The sequence below is a fragment of the Sarcophilus harrisii genome, chromosome 4 (assembly GCF_902635505.1).
Source record: "Sarcophilus harrisii chromosome 4, mSarHar1.11, whole genome shotgun sequence".
Taxonomy (NCBI): domain Eukaryota; kingdom Metazoa; phylum Chordata; class Mammalia; order Dasyuromorphia; family Dasyuridae; genus Sarcophilus; species Sarcophilus harrisii.
Window position 1 is genome coordinate 141,923,732 of NC_045429.1, and position 17,086 is coordinate 141,940,817.

The following is a 17,086-nucleotide window of genomic DNA, read 5'->3' on the forward strand; positions in this document are numbered from 1 at the left end:
ACCTCAAAGTCCATATTATTCAACCTGAAAGTGGCAATGTTTCACCAACCTTGTGACACCTAACCCAGGGAAAAGAAACCCAGTTATTCACAAAAATACTAAGTGATATTTGGCTAGACTTTACTCATTCTAATTAGACAAAAGCGGTATAAATTGGCTTTTAGAATATTTTCAGAAGGCATCTGAGGAGTCCCATGATACTATACTTTTAAAGGGAAAATAGGCAGTGAAGACATATTAAAAAGTTACTATTGAATAGTTGCACTGTGAAATGTAACTAAAAATACTTGGAAGAAGAATCAATTCTAGATTACCAAACCTTAAGGGAAGTAGTTACCGTGAACTGTGGGTAATAACAGAACTCATTCAGTTTGGATATGGAGTGCATTGTTAGATATACTGCTTCTCCAAGTCAGAAATATCCACCCATTCTTCATGAAGCTTCTCCAACTCCAACTACTCCCTTCTGAATATACATTTTTGTAAATGCTCAGGATTTGATGACATATTCATATTACTAACAACTCATTAGGGATGGATTCTAATCTGTGTGAATGGGGGAACTGTCCAGACTCAAGAAATTACAATGTTAACTGAGAAGTATTATACTGTTAACAAAAGTTCATTTAAAGATTAAAGGGAAATAAATTAGGTAAAAAAATTGTTTAAAAGCATGTCATTTAAGGGAAGAAGTAATATGCTGTTAACAAAAACAACAATAACAACTTTTGTTAAGATTTTAAAAGTACAAAAATGTACAGCCTAACAGTGGAAAAAACACTGGACCAAGAGAAGAGAGTCCTGGATTTTGAAATTCCCAGCTCTGCTACAACCTCATTGTATAAATTAGTCTAAGTAATTTCACTTGTATGGGCCTCAGTTTGCTCCTGTATAATTGAGGGAATGGTATTTGGCATCAAAGATATCTTCAAGCTCATTCTATGATTTCCATGTTATTTTTGTGAAAGTGACCAAAGTGTTATACTTATTTGTTGACTCTGGTAATATACAAGAAAATCAATGAAAGGGATGGATTTAATGACTTTTAAGATGATATTCCATCCCTAATTTCTGATAAAGCTATGAGTTAATCTTACTATTTGGCCTTTTAAAACATTACTTCTAACCTAAGAGATTATCAGTTATTTTATTGCCTGTTTCACAATGGAGACTTTTCTTACAATTTATACTACTTTCCCCAGAAACATGAAAATTCTCATATTTTAATTACTCCCTAATTATTTATGAGATACATTCATTTATGAAAACAAAGAGATATCATCTTGGGTCACACCCATGGTTCAGCAAAAATTTTGCCCTGGACAAAAAATCCTAGATGTAGACCTGGAAGGAATCTAAGAGGGTAATAATTCAACACCCTCATTTTACAAACAAGGAAACTGAGGTCTAGGAAAGCTAAAGCAAAAGCAATTTGAACAGATAGCTATGATTAGAATTTAACATTTGAACCCAGATCCTTGGATTCCAGAGATGGCGATGCCTTTTAAAAGATTTGTATGAATTCTCTGATGTCCTCAAAAATGTACATTATATAGGTACTATCTTACCATATGACCCCTCTTGTGGATGCATCTATGAATTTATGTAAATTTTCTTGAATCTATTGAATATATTTTTGAATCATTTAATTGTCCAAAATAAAAACAAACCCTAAACCCATCTTTTTCCAGCTTCTAGTTTTAGCCTTATAGAACACTGACTCAGGAATTTTTATAGAAAACAGATTCTGTCACTCACTAGCTGTGTGACTTTGACCAAATTACTTATTCTTTCTGTCTCAGTGGTTTTGTTTTTAAAATTAAGGTATTGAGAGGCAGCTAGGTAACACAGTGAAAGAGCACCAGCCTTGAAGTCAGGAGTACCTGAGTTCAAATCTGATCTCAAACACTTTTAACACTTCCTAGCTGTATAACCCTGGGCAAGTCACTTAACCCCAATTGCCTCAGGGGAAAAATGAAGGCATTGGACTAAATGGTCTGAGACTTCTAATTCTAACAATTTATGAATTTATAATATGTTATTAGTCTTTTCTCCTCAACTCCATTATGTGCTTCTTGATCTCCCAAAACTGATCCCAAAATCTTAGTGTGTTTTAAAGGTTTTACTAGCTGAGACTTTTGAGAAGTTAACCTATATGTCTATCACAATATTTGACATAGTCAAGAAGTGGCAAATTCTTCTCTAATTAAGTGGCCTCAGGAAATTCATTTATTTTCTCTCTCAATTTCAGTTTCCTTATTTGTAAAATAAGGACAATAAGACCACTCACTTCACAGAATTGTTGTGAGAATTAAATGAGATAATATTTGTAAAGTCCTTTGCTAGCTATATAGCTGGTACTGAAGAAACAACTAGTGATCACTAAGGTGTGGAGGTACATAAAACATGCCTTCCCTTTTTCTGAGATCAATATTAAAATCAATTTGAATTTTCTTAATATGTACTGTTTAATAGCAACAAAAATCCTAGAAATACATTACATGGAAGAACAGAAATTAGTCCATTTCTGGTTAAAAACTCATCCTAACAGATAAAGTATCAAGGAGATTATAAAGTTGCATGAAATTCCTTTCAGATTTAAAATTCTGTAAGAATTAAAAGTTGTCTTTATATACAATTTTGAGTTTGGAAATATGGTATACTACAAAGTAGAAAATAGGGTCTAAGAATTTCCCAATGAGATCTGATAAGAAGCTGTACATAGACTTATTGTCACCCTACATCGGATAAAGGTTACAGAAAGATAGAGATATTTCTGAGAAATAGATTGTCACCTTTACAAAGAAGTTAGGATGTTAATAGGTAGATTAGGGCTCCTCTACTTCTAATAGTTTTTATATCTTTTTATATATTTTATTGATTTAATTAGCGGAATTAACATGCATATACAAATATATGTATATCAGATAGATATACATCATCATTAAAATGACTGGAATAATGCCCAGATTATCTATGGGTATTTTTTTTTTCTCTTTGCTGACAAAAATTCTTGGACTTCTAAGAGAAAAATTTCATGTCACTCTTGCTAAAAACAAGTACAAAGAGGATGAGATGACTGAAACAAAGTCATTAGAGTCAACATTTTTTGGTGTGTGTCCAATTAAATTTAGAAAGATATCTAGGATAAGATTTGGTTTTTCTTGAGAAGGATCCTCCAACTTACATAGGGTTGTTCTCCCACATGAGCTATCATAAGAATAATAATTCAAAAGTGTCTTTTGCCTCAAAGGATCTCAGGAGGTCTGAGAGTTCCAAGGCTGCCAGCATGCTACAAATACGTTCTAAAAATATGGGAATGAATGGACCTGCTTGGGTGACTTTTAGGCGAAAACCTGACCCGGGCCCTATAGACCCAGGCTAGGCATTCAATAAAGATGTTCGAGAGTTTCAGCCGGGGGATAGCGTGCTCCTCCTTCCGCACAACAGCGAGAGCAAGCTCCGGGCAAAGTGGCAAGGCCCATACGAAGTAGTCTGGAGAATCGGTCCAGTCGGTTACGATTTCCTGTGCCCAGATAAACAAGAAAGAGAAAAGGATTCATCATGTCAACTTGTTGAAACCCTAGTGGGCACAGGAAGCTTTCTTGATTCACCCAGACGGAGGAAGCGAGGATTTAGGTCGTCAGGTCCAAGAGATGGCAGGCCCTAGGGACGTGCCCATATTGGGCGGCACTGGGAAACAGAGAGCTCTCAGGAAGATTTTGGAGATGTCTTCTCTTTGTTGGAGAGAACGTCGGTAGTAGCCCACCATGTCAAAATGGACCCAAATACAAATGTGGCAAAAAGATCCTACAGGATCCCTCAAGAAGATGCCAAGAGGAAAAAGAATCACTAAATTAATATTAAAAAGGGATACAGGAGAAATTCACAAATGGTCACTATGGGACTAATGCTTTAGTTTCTTAATCCTTCAAGATAGACATCTCATATTTTAATATAATATGTATTGCCTACTCAGGAGTTAGGCACAAAACATTACTATTTTTTAGTCACTCAACTTTTACTGTTAGACATCATTAATACTCTTTCAGAGGGAAGCATTACCTTCTTTATTATTCTGGGACATGAAGGTAATACAACTCTCTGCCATCAACCCAAAGTTAATGGCTATATATATATAACCATGGCGCAGCTTTTAAAATCACCATTTATAAACTAAGTCTGCATATAGAATTTAGTTATTTTCTTTCTGTATATAAATGAATAGTTTTCTATTATCACTAAATTTGGAAAAGAGAAATCAGATGTAATTAGGTAGATTGCTACAGACTTATCTGGTAAGAGAAGTCTCTGAGAGGTCACCCAATCTTTGAGATCAAAAGTTGTATCTAAACTATTCATGATAAAATAATTTTTAAAATAAATTATAAAATTGGGAAATTATAAATAAAAATATAAAAATTATAAAGATTACTATAAATTACACTTCACTGGTCACACAAAGTCTTTCCATACATCTGAGCCTTATAATATCCTCTAAGGTAGATAAGTGAATTATTATTATTTGTAATGTTCCTAATTTACAGAGGTTAGACTGGAGTTCATTAAATTGACAGGTTGAATGACTTGTCAACAGTCATAGTTATTAAGTGGTAGTTGAACTCAGGCATTATTGTTATTATTATTATTTTTTGCCAAAAGGAAAATTTATTTAGGAGAAGCATTTATAGACAATAAGAGATAAAATAGACACCAGGAGTAGCAAATATGAAGCAGAGTTGGAAGAGCTTATAGTTAATAAGGAAAAAAGACAAGCTCCCCTGGGGGACTCACAATTAATCAGGAGAAAGGAAATTACTCTATGAGGTAGGAGAAATCCATTGATTGGCAGGTTAGACTAACCAGGAACTCGGGTATTCTATTGCTTTAATACTCTCTTCTATTCTGTCATTCTTTCTTTAGAAATCTCTTAATAAGATGATTCAACCACATTCCTCCATTATAGCCCTCAGGATTCCTACAATCTAAACTATCAAGGAAGTTTCCTCATGTCTATCAGTAAAAAACTAGCATGTGTGTGACAAAACCCAAATCTTTTCAAACAGTTGTTGGTTTTATTCAAAAACTCCCATTTTCACTCCTCTATTCCTGTCTCAAATGATAAAAATAGAAAAAAATCTCCGAGGAATAATAATGGGACCAATATGGTCAAATTTTCTAGGTCACTAAGAAGCAGCTTTTTTGGAAGTTTATCTTGAATATCCTAATATCTGAAAACTGACTTTTTTTTTTCTGGGTGGGGGAATCATAACAATTCCTTCTCAAAAATCCTGGGGTACTGAAAAATAACCCATGCTTTATTCAAACAGATTCTCTACCACTAAAATATGGTGTGAGGAGTTACTATGAATTTTTAACCTTAAGAAATCCTAATAAAAAAGATCTGTAGTTCTCTAAGAAGAGACTCACTCAAGTCTCTGGCACCAGCTTTGAAAAAAAAAAATACACAGAGTATCCTAGTTCAGGCTTCTCCCACCCCATGAGAAGTCTTATGGAAAGGTTTTATTAAAGATATTTTAAAAATACTTTATTGATGTCTAAGCTTTTTTAACCTTTATATCACAGACATGTCCACCTACTTCAAGACTGAATCCTTCTCTATTTGACAAAGAAAGCCAACTAAGCAAAAGTACCCAATACATGTCATTTGCCAATATGCTGTCCTGTAGTAACCCACCTTCACTGCTATGAAGGAGGAGGCAGGATGAATTTTGTTAATTTATTTATTTTGACAGTACATATGAGGGAGAGAAAAGATAGGTAGGTAGTTCTCTGATGAGATTGTCATTCAAGTCCTTGGTACCAATTCTGCCAAAAAAAGGGATGTGATAGAGAGTAGATAAACAGAGACCCAGTTTAGTTATTACTATTATTTCAAATAACCATTAACTAAAACACATGAGGAATGAGAAGAGAAGACTAGTAGAATGTTTCTGAGCAGAACAATTGGGAAGATCTGAGAAAAGATGCTTATTCTCATTTTTAGCCTTTATTAAAATAATAAAGCATTTTGGTTTGAGATACACTCTCACCACTATACACTCCCCTAAAATTTCAAAGATCATCTCAGCTCTAAGAATCCTCTAAACATACTGACAGCCAAATAAAAGACTAAGGAATCAAATTCTGTTTGTTTGTTGGTATTTTTCACACTTTCTATTCATTCAGAGAGGGAATCTTTACTGACAGGAAATATTACAAGGAGTAGTCTCTAATTTTCTTTTTCTGTTTTTCTTGATGTGACAACTGTATTACTAATTACTTTTTCAATGACAAATTCTTAAATCATTGTATAAATAGAGAGATGATAATCTTATCAGCCTAAATCTTGCTAAAATATGGAATCCATCCACTGAATCAGTGGTTTATGGAGACAGGAAGATATCACAGTTTCTCAGCAGTTGGACACAGATACCTATGAAATCAAAGTGCTGAACAACAAGAGAACAAGACCACAGGTGCCATTTTCTTTAAAGGTCATGTAGATTCTTTTAGAAATTCAAATTTATTTAAACATACATCTTGCTCTCAAGAAAAAAAAAAAGTTTTTTCAACATACCAATGGCAGGACCTCCTTGCTTCTTCTCCTCCAATATGGCTGCAAGATCTTTGTGCCTTGACTTATGTGGCTGACTGGTTGTTTGCTCTCCCTCTGGACCTTTCACTTTCAAAAGCTGATTAGCCCTCTTAATCTTCTGACTGTATTGTCTTGCCATCAGAAAAACTTTGCTTTTAGTTTTATCTGTACTGTTCCCTCTTAGATCAGTACTTTCAGGATCTGTATGGGACAAACTGCTATTAATGGATTCACAAGGGCTTTCTAGAGAAGGCATTTCACTGGCCAGAGAAAGTCTATTGAGATTCATTAATGAGTTTTCTTTGTAAAGCACATCTTCTTCAAAAGGGAGGTTGGTCCTGCTTAACCTCATAGCTTTATTTTTTACAGGCTTAAGGAAAACAGGGTTTTCTGGCAGGGAGAGAGTAGATATTGCATAGTCTACATCTTTACTGAGTTCAGGTGTGCTTCCAGCATGTAACCTTTCTTGGACATCATCTTTACTAACGGGAAATGCAGCAAGGAGACGGTCCCTTGTTTTTTCTTCATTTTTCTTGATGTAGTTTTCCAAGTCATTCCAAATTTCATCTACTTCTTCTGATAGTTTATCGGCTACAGATTTATGAGACAGGGAATCAGAGTTAGAAGAACTGTACAGCAAACTTAAATAATCATTCTCTAAGGGCCCATGACGATAAGGTGTTTCATCCTCACTGAATTGGAGGCTCTCTTCAGAAACAAATGGTCGCAAACTGTCACAACAAACAAAGTCTGTCTCCAGTCCTAAAAAGCTGCTTCGCTTTGCACATTTTAGGTAGTTGCATTTAAAATCCAGGAGTGGTGGGTCTGGGAGCTGTATAGTGTCATATATGTTTTCCTCAGTAATATTGAGTTCCTGTGAGCTTAATTTGGAAGCATCTTTACTGCATAGGTTTCCATCTCTTTTTTCAGGCACAATGATATTATCTTGACCTTCTTGCTTCTGGGGGGAGGCTAATAAGTTTGGGCTGCTTTGATGGTGTACCCCTTGCAAAGAATCCATGTTTGATCTCTGGGGAATATATTCAGGATCATCCCTTTTGATAAAACCCATTCGTTTTAAATCTTCATAACTTATATTATCATAGACATGGTCTATGTCAGAAAGGGGCAACTCGGTATCAAAGTAAGCCTTCCCATCACTTTCTATTCTAGAACCTCTCTCTACTTCCCTCCGTGAAGCTTGTTGAACATGTTCGCTGTCTCTATTTCGTGCTTCTGGTAGACACGTATTGCTTTCACCAGCACTGCTGGCTCGCCTGACAATCCTGTGACCAGCATTAGTGGTCCCTGGATCCCTGGATTGCATCTGTCCCAAATGCCAACTACAGGGTCGACTGGAACCATTCTCCTCGCAAAGCCTGGTGGAATGCAAATCAGATGAAGATAATGATGGCAAAAACATATGGTAATCATCTTCATCTTCCTCATTCTCTTGAGGTGAGCGTCTACTGGGAAATAGGGCTTGCCTGATCTGGTGGTCAGTCCAGATGTTTCTCACACCAGCATTACCACCTCCCAGGACATTCAAAATGACTGGGTTATTTTGCTGAGAGGTCCGCTGCGTTGGAGGATTTCCAGCTGATGTAGAACGTGGAAGGTCTGTAATTAGTGATGAAGATGATGCTTCATCATCTTTGGAAATCTGAAAAAGATTTGAAATTCACTAATTGAATGAAAGTAACAGAGGAAAAAACAAAATTTTTAAAATGTTATTTATACTCAGTCTTCTCAATGGATTGTAAACTCATTGAATTCAGGGACTGGTTTATTTATTTATTTTTTGCATCCTTCATAATATTCTTTATGTATTGCAAACAGTAGGCACTATTTATTGCTGTTAGTTGAATGGAAAACACTTTTAAAAGCTTATAGAACAGCAAAATTGAGCTAAGCAGAAGCTGAAATTCAATTCCTACTTGGGTTCAGAGAAACCCCAAAATGTTTTAGCACCAATGTAATTAGGAACTTCTTAAAGATCTGAGATAGTAAAGCACCATTTGTTGGGTGACAGGACAATCCACAGTCAATCTTATGAAAATATTAAGAGAAAATTTCAAATATCACATATATATATATAGCTGTTTAGTAGACAAGAAATCCTTATTGATATTAGATTATAACTATTAAAGAAAAGAAAATTATCTTTTGTTTCCAAGATATTTTTCTTCATAGAATGTGATGTATAGCATAGATATCCAGACTGATTGACTTAGGAAGTTACTTTTTGGCAATCAAATACTTTTATTGGTCTGAAAGAGTTAGAACTTCTTGCTAAATACATAATAATCCTATAGCATGAACTTTTTCCTTTTCACTATGGCAATATATTATAAATGTCAAATTTGTTTAAAAAAAGATTCATCACTCTTTAAAGGATCTGAGGGATGTTATTGCATTGAATTGTTTTAAAAACAACTCAAGTAGCTTTTGTTAATCAACCACATCCTCTCACAACAAATGTTACTTTCCTAATATGACTGAATATTTAAAAAAAATCAATCCCACCACTTTTTTGGGCAGAAGTAAAATAGATCATATAATAATAGATTGTATATAAATGATGTTATTATCTTTATAAGTGATATTATTTGAAAGTCTAATGGTTTAAGAGTCATAGGTCTAGCATTCATTCACACCATGCTTCTGCTCCTTCCTATCTGTTAGACTTTGGGCAAATTCCATGATTTTTCTAGGCCTCAACTTAGTGATCTGTAAAATATTAGGGAGAAAGGAAGGGAAGAAGGAAAGGGAAGAAAAAATGAAAGGAAGAAAGGGAGAGAAAAAGGAAGAGGGAGAGGGAGAAAGGAAATAAGCACTTTATTATGTGCCCATATTGTAACAGGTACTGTGATAAATACTTAACAAATATTGTCTCATTTGATCCTCACAACAAAGCTAGGAGGTAGATGCTATTCTCATTTTACATACAGTTGGGGAAACTAAGACAGACAGTGGTTAAGTGATGTGCCCAGGAGCACAGAGATAGTAGGTGTGTCTAAGGCTGGATTTGCATTCAGGCCTTCTGGAGTTCAAGTCTAGGTCTCTAGCCACCTAATTCTTTGCTTGGAACAACTTTAAAGACAAAGCTTGTTTACCGAGAAGGTAATATTATACCCTAGCTTAGGTATATGAAATAAATACTATACAAAGCAAATATGAAATGTAACAAGTCTTACCTTTTGCATATCTTGTGTTGTTTCTGGAGAAAAATTAAAAATTAATAAATCAATAAAAACATATCCTAGCAAATAGTAACTAGACTACAGATATCTTTATGACTCCTTATGTCACCCACTGAAACAAAATCCTTTAAAAGCTTTTGGAAATATCTCAGTGACCCAGATAATAAAGCCTATACTATACAGTATATCACAAATATTAAGTTAAGCATCCTTGGGAACCCTGGATTTATTTTTTCTGGTTGGTTAAATAGATATCAACTTTACTTTTAAAAGCAATCTTATTGACTGATTGGCATAACGTGCTTCTCGGTTTTGGAGAGGGAGAGCATCACAGTTATAGTTTGACTAGAGCATCCTAAATAACCAATTTGAAGAATTTCTTGAACTAGTCTATAATAGTAATCAGGCTTCAAGTCTCAGTTTTGAGGCAATTACACATGTAAATGCAGATGACAAGGAGGAAACAGATCTTCTGAGCTCTCTTTTCCATACTAAAATTCTATCCCTTGCTCCTATGGCTTTATTTATTTTTATCAATGGTTCAAAAGTTCATTAAAAATAAATAATTCATTAAGAAAGGTCTAATCTTCTTCCTCCCAGTGGGGCATGCAACAAAATTCCCAACAGCAATCAAAAGTAAGTAGAAAAAGATTAAATAGTCATGTTAGTGAAAATTTCGAAAAGCAAAAAGTATTGAAGATTAGAGGGTCCTCAGTTGAGACCAGATTCTCAACTGAACAAAATAAAAACTTTAACCTAAATTCTCTTAATGATGTATTTGATGTGATCTTTCTGCTTCTAAATTAAATGGTGTCATAATTTTTAAAAAGAGAGAGGGAGAGAAATTTAAGTAAAATAAAAGATATAGTACAATTGTCATTTCAGCCAAGTCTGGAAAGACATTTCAATAATGACTTGTCAAGTTATTGTAATTCTTAAAGCACTTCTATGTCTGTTATCAAAAGACCTGACATGATGATGGATTTGGCAGTTATAAAAATAGGAAGGAAAGGAGGAAGGAAAGAAAGGAGAAAGTAAATATTAAATACCTACTTTATGCCAAGTTTTGGGCTAAGCACTTCACAAATATTTCATTTGATCCTCAACCCTGATAGGCAGATGCTATTATTATCCTATTTTACAGATGAGGAAACTGAGGCAAACAGAGATTAAGTGATTTGCCCAGAGTCACACAGCTAACAAGCATCTGAACAAGAATTTGAACTGATTTTTCCTGTCTCAAGGTCCAGTCTTCTACCATTGAGCCATCTAGCTGCCTCTAAAAGCTTTTGAACTTTTATTATTATATGCAACTAGATAGGTTAGATAAGGCTCAAAGATTTACTGATAAAAGGAACTTTAAAAACCATGATGTCAGACCTCTTTAATATTTTTCTGGTTGGTTAAATAGATATCAACTTTACTTTTAAAAGCAATCATAGTAGAATGTAGAGAAAGCTGCTCTTGAAAGCAGGGGGATTAAAGGTTTAAGTTCTGCCTTTGATATATACTGGCTGCGATACAAGTTATTCTGACAATTCTAAGAATCTAAGGTGCAAAGAAAGTGCTGGTCTACACTGATACAGAGAGTTTCCTCTTCTGCAAGGTCTCTGTAGATCAATGAAATTTATAGGTCTGGTCTCTATACCCAAGATGGGAGGTAGCATGGCTTGGCCAATTGAGAGCCAGCTTTGAAATCAGGAATACCTAGGCTTAAGAATTGTCTCATAAATACTAATTACATTATCTTGAGCACATTAGTTATTTTCTTAGTATCCCAGATATTTCATTAAGGCTATAAATTTAAAATAAAGAAAAAATAAAGAAAAAAATTAAAAATAAACAACTGGAGGCTATCTATCCAGAATTCTGCCTAAGCGGATGAAATCATAGATCTGGACCAAAAAATAATAATAATATAATAATAAATAACCCCAATAATAATAAAAAACCCCAAACCCAAAAAACTTAAGAATAAATATAATAGTTATACTTTTTGACTCACCACTGGATTTCAAAACCTTATGTATTCTTGAGGATGGCTCTGGAAAAAAAAAGCCATTATCATTGATTTTCATGAAAAATTCAAATAATATTTTAGAAAAAGTAATCATCTAGTCTTTGGTCTATTTACCTGCATATCCAATCAATCAATATTAAGTGCCTATTGTATGCCAGGTATTATGCTAAGAGCCAAGGATACAAAAAGAACAAAAGATGGTCCTTGCCCTTAAAGAACTCACAATACAACAGGAGAAATAAATAAAACCATACAAACATATATGTATATAAACATACACAATGGACATGGGTTCTGTAATGCCTTATTATTTAAGTTAACTAGGTCTGAATGAAGGAATAAGTTTACTGATAACCTACAACTTTGTTAATATTAATATTAATTTGTTAATATTAATAATAATAATTTATAATAATTGGCTTTTACATCAGGAATGTTGAATTTAAGTGCACCCCCTCAGATATCAAGAATTTTAAAGTTAAAAAAAGAGGTGATTTTAAAAACAAGGGACAAGAAAGATTGATTTGTAAAAACTAATTGATAACCTGAATGCAACATCTAGTTAAAATATCATGAGGTAAAGTATTGATTTTTAAAATAACTTTTAATTGGTGTGTACATTAAAATTGGAAATTGGAAGTCAGGTCCTTCTGACTTCAGGGCTGGTGCTCTATCCACTGCACCATGTAAATTACATGAGATTCTTATCCATTTTTGTGATAAGCTATGTTATGTTTATTTGGTATTACTTATGCAAATTGTGTAATTGCTAATTAAATTATTTGGTGTTGTTGTCATAATATTGAAACCTAAAAATTGTTAGGCATTATATATATAAGGTTATATAGACATCAGATGATGATAGGCACTGAAGTCATGTGAAGAATTTGCATTGATCATTATCTTTGGTAAAAGGTAGATTTATTACGGAAAGGGGCAAGCACCTAGTGGAACTTGCCATTTACCAGGAGAAAGGAGACCCCATGAGGCTGGGGAATGTCCTTAGCTGGCAGGCTAAATCCTGGGGGAGACTTGGCACCCTAAAAGAGTTAGGTATAAGGAAAAGTGGGATTGGGAAACATGGTGGAGTTAAGAGAGACACCACCTGGAGGTAGGGAAAGGGAAAGGGAAAAGGAAAGGGAAAGGGAAAGGAAAAGAAGGGAAAAGGGAAGGGAAAGAAGGGAAAAGGAAAGAAGGGAAAGGGAAAGAAGGGAAAAGGAAAGAAGGGAAAGGGAAAGAAGGGAAAGGGAAAGAAGGGAAAGGGAAAGAAGGGAAAGAGAAAGAAAGGAAAGGGAAAGGGAAAACTCTGTCCAGTGAGGGAAGGGGAATGAAAACTTTTCAAGTTTTGTCAGTTTGGAAAAGTGAAGATTTAACTCACCCTCCCCTCCTCTCCCCCACTGGGTGTGGCTGGTTCTTAGAAGAGAAAAAACAAACTTCACTCACTGGAGCTTCTCCCCCCTCCCCCTTCACTGGTTAAATGAAATTACTTTAACATTAATTGCTTTTATTGTGGATTGGGTTTTTGTTTTTGTTTTTTTGCTGAGGCAATAGGGGTTAAGTGACTTGCCCCTATCACACAGCTAGGAAGTGTTAAGTGTCTAAGGTCATATTTGAACTCAAATCCTTCTGACTTTGGGGCTGATGCTCTATCCACTGCACCATGTAGCTGCCCCCGTTTTTATTGTTTAAAAGAAAAACTTACATTTACATGGTGTTAATAACTGAGTGTTTTTATTTTCCAAGTTTATGTCTGCTTTAAGGCAAGGACATTTTTGATGCTGTATCAAAGATTCCGCCGCTTAGCAATGCAAGAAACTTTTAAGAGATTTGTTAGAACTGCAAGTTCTCTGAAAATGATTATTTCTACCAAGGTCTCCACCTGTCTTCAGCAAATTATTTAATACTTATTTAAATGTATAATGATCTCCTAGTTTAATGAATATGATAACAAATATGATCTATAGATTTCTTGAAGTACATAGAGCAGAATTTAACCTGATATTCCTGCCCTACTTTTGACTGCTTTGCAGGTACATTTGATAGGTTATGCACAAAGATTTATAAGATTGTTTTGGTTTGTTTTTATATAGACCTGAAGCTCCTTATTGGTGAAACTTGCTATTGAGATGAAATCTCTTGGGACTGTAATTAATATTGTTTTGAATTTCGAATTTGGCTATGATTGCCTGAAGGATCATTAAGTAAGTAACCCACTATTCTAGAGAAATGCCGTTAAGTCACTTAGAAGGATGTTTTATAGGTGGATGGCTTATCTGGACAAGAGCTGGGAGGACAACTTTAGCTTCTGCTTAAGGTGGAATCCTTCTGATTCAGTTTCCCAGTGTTCTGTTTTTTTGCTTCCCACCTGATTATACCCAAGTCTGGCTATAAGGTGGAATTGTTGCTGCATGATTAGTTGTCAGAGCTAAGGATGTTTTATCCTGACATGTATGTACTCTCAGATTGAGGCCCTAAAGAAACAGTTTTGACTGATTATATTATAATCATGCCCCTGCTTTTTCCTTTTATAGCAAATTTCTGTACTCAGAGCAAAAGGTCAGTGGATGATACGAGGCACAATATAAGTTTGTGGTGCAGCCCTGCACCTCGTGAGAGTTGCTTCTTTCAGACTCCAAGACATGAAATTCTAACAACTTGGTCAACCTGAAGTCACCTGACACCTGATTCTGACATTCAGCCCTGGATGCTGCTGATGCCTACAAGTCACTTGTCTCTCTTCCTCAATGTGGACCCCACTGGGTGATCAGCTCTACAGCCCCTTGTCAGCCTGAAGTAGTTCCAGAATATGAGACCTTTGCTCCTTTGTCCCAAATGAGTCTGGATCTGGACTGCTTAGGTGGGAATGATGGGACAATGGCCCTGAGGCCCCTGGGCTCCACAGTGCTGTAGTTCTACGGATAACTGGCTGTCAGATGACAATCTCGGTCTGGGATGACTGGGTTTCTAAGACAGACAGTGGGAGTTGGTGGAAGTGGAGTCTCTGATTCCTGCTCATTGCTTTAAGCAGTAATATCTTGTCACTCGCTAGCTTATGCACTTAATCATTAGACTAGTTCAAGATTTCTTAGCTAAAATGGCTCCTGAAATCTTCCACTGATGTGCAGGTGTTGGTTCTAAATGGTAGAGGGTGGGTTACAGTTAATACTGAAAAGAGAGACCAGCCTGAAGGCCTCGGTAACAAGGATGTCCTGGTGGAAGAAATGCATCGGGAATGGTGTGAGAAATCTTCAAATGTGTGAAAAAGAGGAGGGACTGAATGGGACCAGGTGAAGTTTTCTCAAAAAGTCTATGAGATGGAGTGGGTCAGACCCTACGCCTAAGCTTCAGGAAGTCACGTATCCCACAGAAAGTATACAGCATTGCTGACCATTGGTCAATGGTTACATCCTTTTCAGTCCATCCAATGAATCCAAGTCTTTTGCTATTTAACCAAATTCACTATTTCTGGCTCACTAGACCAAGTACAATGCTGGGAGATGGGAGTTGAAAGGCTCTGGGCCTGCTCAGGTGTGCTTGGGCCTCTCCTTGCAAGAACTGAATAAATACTTCCTGTTTGTATCTAAAGATGCCTCTGAATAGTCAGTTTGGGTAAGGGAGTCTAGCACCCAATCCACACAAGCAGCAAACATCCTACTGTGTTTTTTGTTGTATTTGCAGATGTTTTCTCCATGGACCCTCACTGCCCTGACTTTCTGTATTTCTCCTTTAACCTCCCCCCACCACATTTAGCCACGAATACCTCAACTAGTCATAAATACTTCAAATATGTATAAATAGCTCACCCTTTTCCACTCTCCTTTGAGCAGATGAGAACTGTTTCTCTGCTCCAGCTTGCAAATTTTATGTCCTCAGGCAATAAATGTAGTTATAATCTTTGTAAACTGTGATCGAACTCTGGCTTATTCCTGGTCCTCCTTTTTGGACCTGGGGTTTCTTCTGTTTTAGCAATTCACATGAATATTTATTTATTTTTTCAGGAATGTAGGGTTGGTTTAATATTAAGAAAACTATAAACATAATTGGGATGAATATTTATTTTAAACAATACACACACTAACAATCTATAATAGTGTAAAGAAAAAAGAAGTAGCAGAGGGAAGGCACTAGAATTAAAAGGGGCTGCTTGGAAACATTTAACAATAACCCATGTTTAACTTTGGCAAAAATGTGAAATAAATGTCAAACCTTGAAGCAGGTCAGCTTTATCCATATCAGACATGTAAAATACTAAGTAATTTCCCTGAGCACATCAAAACTCAAGAATAAAGAGACTACAGAGCACCAAAGCTCCAGAGGACATGAGGAAATTTCCCTCTTGGTCAACAAATGATGGGTATTCAAATGACCTTCAGGATCCAACTTAATTGATTTTCTTTACTATGCTGATCACTGATTGAGTAAATGTGGCCTCCCTCAATATATCATTTGTTAAGCATACACATACTTATTATTCCATGTTATATAGCACAGTTTTTTGTTATGTAATTTTCTGTCTAATATTAATAGTCCTTCATAATCCTGTTTCAGTGCATCTTTTCAGACTGATTTAATTTTACTCTCTCTAATACTGTCTATGTTTACAACCTAATTGGTCAATCACTGTTCCTATAAAAATGTTTTCCATACCTTTGCCAGGTTGTTCCCTCTTGCCTGGAATATTTTTCCTCCCCTCCCCTCGCTTCTAGGAATCCCTAGTTCCTTTCAAGACTGAGCTTGTTACCTCTTTCATGAGACTTTTCCTGATTCTCCCAGTAGTTAGTACTTAGGTCATCTTTTGTCTCAATTCTTACATAGCTCTGAATCATTGAATGGGTGTTGCCTCAAACAAACAGAGCCCTGGGAAAGATCTTCATTCAGTTGTCTTGCCACTGGATTTTGATGACTCCAGAGGAGAGAGTGAGGTTTTGAGTAACTTTGCCTCATTCAAATCCAGTTAAATTAAATTCACCAGTGAGTCAAGACATCACCCTGGTGATGTCATTGATCCTTTTTCCAGGACAAAGGACAAAAAACAATTTTGTAAGCATATTATATTTACTTATCTGTGTAATTATTTCTGGATGTTTTGTTTTTGTTTGTTAATACCTAGTAATGTTATTATAAATATCAAAGGGACCTTTGTATATCCTACTCAAATCTATTAGCCTGATAATACATATATATGTTAATAATAATAATAAAAAGTTAACAATAAAACAAAAACAAACAAGGATAAAACAACTGTACTGACTGGTAAAGAGATTG

The 17,086-nt window shown here is 35.4% G+C and overlaps 1 protein-coding gene across 2 annotated transcripts in view; it reads right to left on the reverse strand.

Annotated features, from left to right (window-relative positions):
• Positions 1 to 17,086, reverse strand: part of PLEKHG1 (pleckstrin homology and RhoGEF domain containing G1) — a 141,723-nt gene that overhangs the window by 7,120 nt on the left and 117,517 nt on the right. For both annotated transcript variants that reach the window (XM_031937631.1, XM_023503283.2), the window contains exons 13-15: positions 11,807 to 11,845; positions 9,796 to 9,818; positions 6,581 to 8,261 (exon numbers count right to left, since the gene is read on the reverse strand). In XM_031937631.1, coding sequence (XP_031793491.1) covers positions 6,581 to 8,261; positions 9,796 to 9,818; positions 11,807 to 11,845 — 1,743 coding nt within the window. The remainder of the gene's footprint in view (positions 1 to 6,580; positions 8,262 to 9,795; positions 9,819 to 11,806; positions 11,846 to 17,086) is intronic.